Source organism: Sinocyclocheilus grahami, unplaced genomic scaffold (assembly GCF_001515645.1).
Source record: "Sinocyclocheilus grahami isolate Dianchi unplaced genomic scaffold, SAMN03320097.WGS_v1.1 scaffold1466.1, whole genome shotgun sequence".
Taxonomy (NCBI): domain Eukaryota; kingdom Metazoa; phylum Chordata; class Actinopteri; order Cypriniformes; family Cyprinidae; genus Sinocyclocheilus; species Sinocyclocheilus grahami.
The window spans coordinates 233,540-235,616 of record NW_015506645.1 but is presented as its reverse complement, the minus strand read 5'-3'; the positions used below and the strand labels follow the sequence as shown (position 1 = coordinate 235,616).

The window sequence follows — 2,077 nt, the reverse complement described above, 5'->3', positions numbered from 1 at the left end:
TTACTACAATTTAAAATAACTGTTTTCTATTTGAATATATTTTAAGATGCAATTCATTCCTGTGATGCAAAGCTGAATTTTCTTATTATCAATGTTGAAAACAGTCGTGCTGCTTAGTATTTTTGTGATGAATAGAATAGATTTAAAAAAAAAACAATATTTACTGTCACTTTTAAACTATTTAATGCATCCTTGATGAATAAAAGCATTCATTTCTTTAAAAAACATGTTCATGTGGTTCTTTCCCATACAATGAAATCTTATACTGACAAGCTGTCAAGCTCCAATTAAAGGCCCCATGAAAACCTGAACATAGACATGCACTTTATTCTAAGTCTTGCTGCTTTATGTGGGGAAAATGAGTCATTATTCACTGACAAACAGTCATTGTAACTCTTAAATCTCATTCTAACACGCACATTCTCAAACTTTGCACACCAAGATTTGTTGTTGCGTGGCACCACATACACACCATTAGTTCTTGCATCTTGTAACTGAGTGCAACACATCAACTTTGAATAAACAGAATATATGAATGAGATTTGAGAGAGGAAAGTCATTAGTAAATAATATCTGTTGCTGTAAGAAAACTATTGTATGGCTTCAGAAGATTCTAGAATACCGTACATGAATCATTCGGATAACTTTTGATACTTTTAATTGTGTTTTTATCTATTAGAGCTTGACATCCTATTGTCAGTTTACAATTTGAAGAGATACTTGCTTTCCACTGAAGAAAGTCACATGGGTTTTGAATACTCTTAAAAATAAAGATTTCAAAAGGGAGTTTTTGCAGGAAAACCATTTTTGGGTCCTTAAAGGACCTTTCAGTGAAGCCAACTATCTTAAAAGAGACATTTTTGCTAATGTGAAGAACATTTTATATAATCTATAGAACCTTTTGTGGAACGGAAAGTGTTCTTTGTGGACAATCTTTGTGGAACCAAGGCCTATAAAGAACTTTCATTTTTAAAGGAACACTCCTAAAAAAAATTGTGGAGTGTTCCTTTAAGAGTGTACGTGAGCGTGATTAAATGATGATGAATTTTAATTTTTTAATTGAGCTGTTCCTGGTTGTTAGGCTAATAACTATGTGACTTATTGCACTTTTTATAGTGTGGCTGTGCGTGAGCGCTAAAAGAGTACACCCACCACCCTTGGTGGTGTTGCAAAGGTAAAGGATTCAAATAAAGCATGTTATTAAGCAACAGTTCACCTGATAGTCCCACACAACCTCATCAATTCAAATTAAACTCTTATGTTGTGTTCCAGACATCTCTATCTCATTGGAAATGTCCGGAAGAGTGAGGCCCGTGGCATTTCGGTGGTCAGCGAGTTGCTCTGCTGGAGTCTGTCTGGTTCTGCAATGTCGGACACTCAGTGCCAGCGATGACATGTGCATAGCCATGTGAAGCTGAACACCTGAGCGCTCGTGCCAGACCTGATGAGACGTGCGCTCACAGAGGATCGCGTTTATTTTCTCAAGTGCAGAGCTCGTGCTCGGTTTCCGGGTGACTGTATAATCATTTTGACTCGCTGCACCAAAAGAGAGCATTTGACCACCACTTTATCTGCGGAAGAGCGTATGTTGTAAATACAAGCCTGTTTTTATTTCAGAAGATCACACTTTTGAATTACTTCCACTGAGGCGGTGAAGCAAAAGGGCGCATCTCCTCAAATTTACGGAAACCGCAGCTGTTCCGCGAAACCATATTAGAGTTCTGCCGGGAAGGCATTGCTAGGGAAAGGTCCTCACAGGTCATGCTTTGTTATAGTCTGAGCTCATGCATTTTCCAGGTTAATCACACACAACCAGGCAAATTCCACCCTATAACTGCTTCAATTAAATGCCATCATCACGCATGAGGCCTTATGGGACACTTGATGACTCAAATGGAGACGGCATGCTTCATGACAGCTGAATGGGAGACGAAACTGAGAGGAAAGATGCTAATAACGGCAACAACGGTTAATACGTTTAGTGCGCTGTTTTCTCAACATGGGTGCATTTCCCAAAACCAACTATGGTTGCAAGTTCCATCGTTGCCAGTAGAGTTCAATGGAACTTGCGACCATT

At 38.6% G+C, this 2,077-nt stretch overlaps 1 protein-coding gene across 1 annotated transcript in view; it reads left to right on the top strand.

The window, feature by feature from the left end:
• Window positions 1-1,116: 1,116 nt before the first annotated feature.
• Window positions 1,117-2,077, top strand: part of LOC107570494 (gamma-aminobutyric acid receptor subunit alpha-2-like) — a gene marked incomplete at its 5' end in the record, with an annotated part of 88,430 nt that continues 87,469 nt past the window's right edge. Inside the window, 2 exons of the mRNA XM_016256723.1 lie at window positions 1,117-1,174; window positions 1,273-1,380. Of these exons, the coding sequence (XP_016112209.1) occupies window positions 1,117-1,174; window positions 1,273-1,380 (166 nt within the window). The remainder of the gene's footprint in view (window positions 1,175-1,272; window positions 1,381-2,077) is intronic.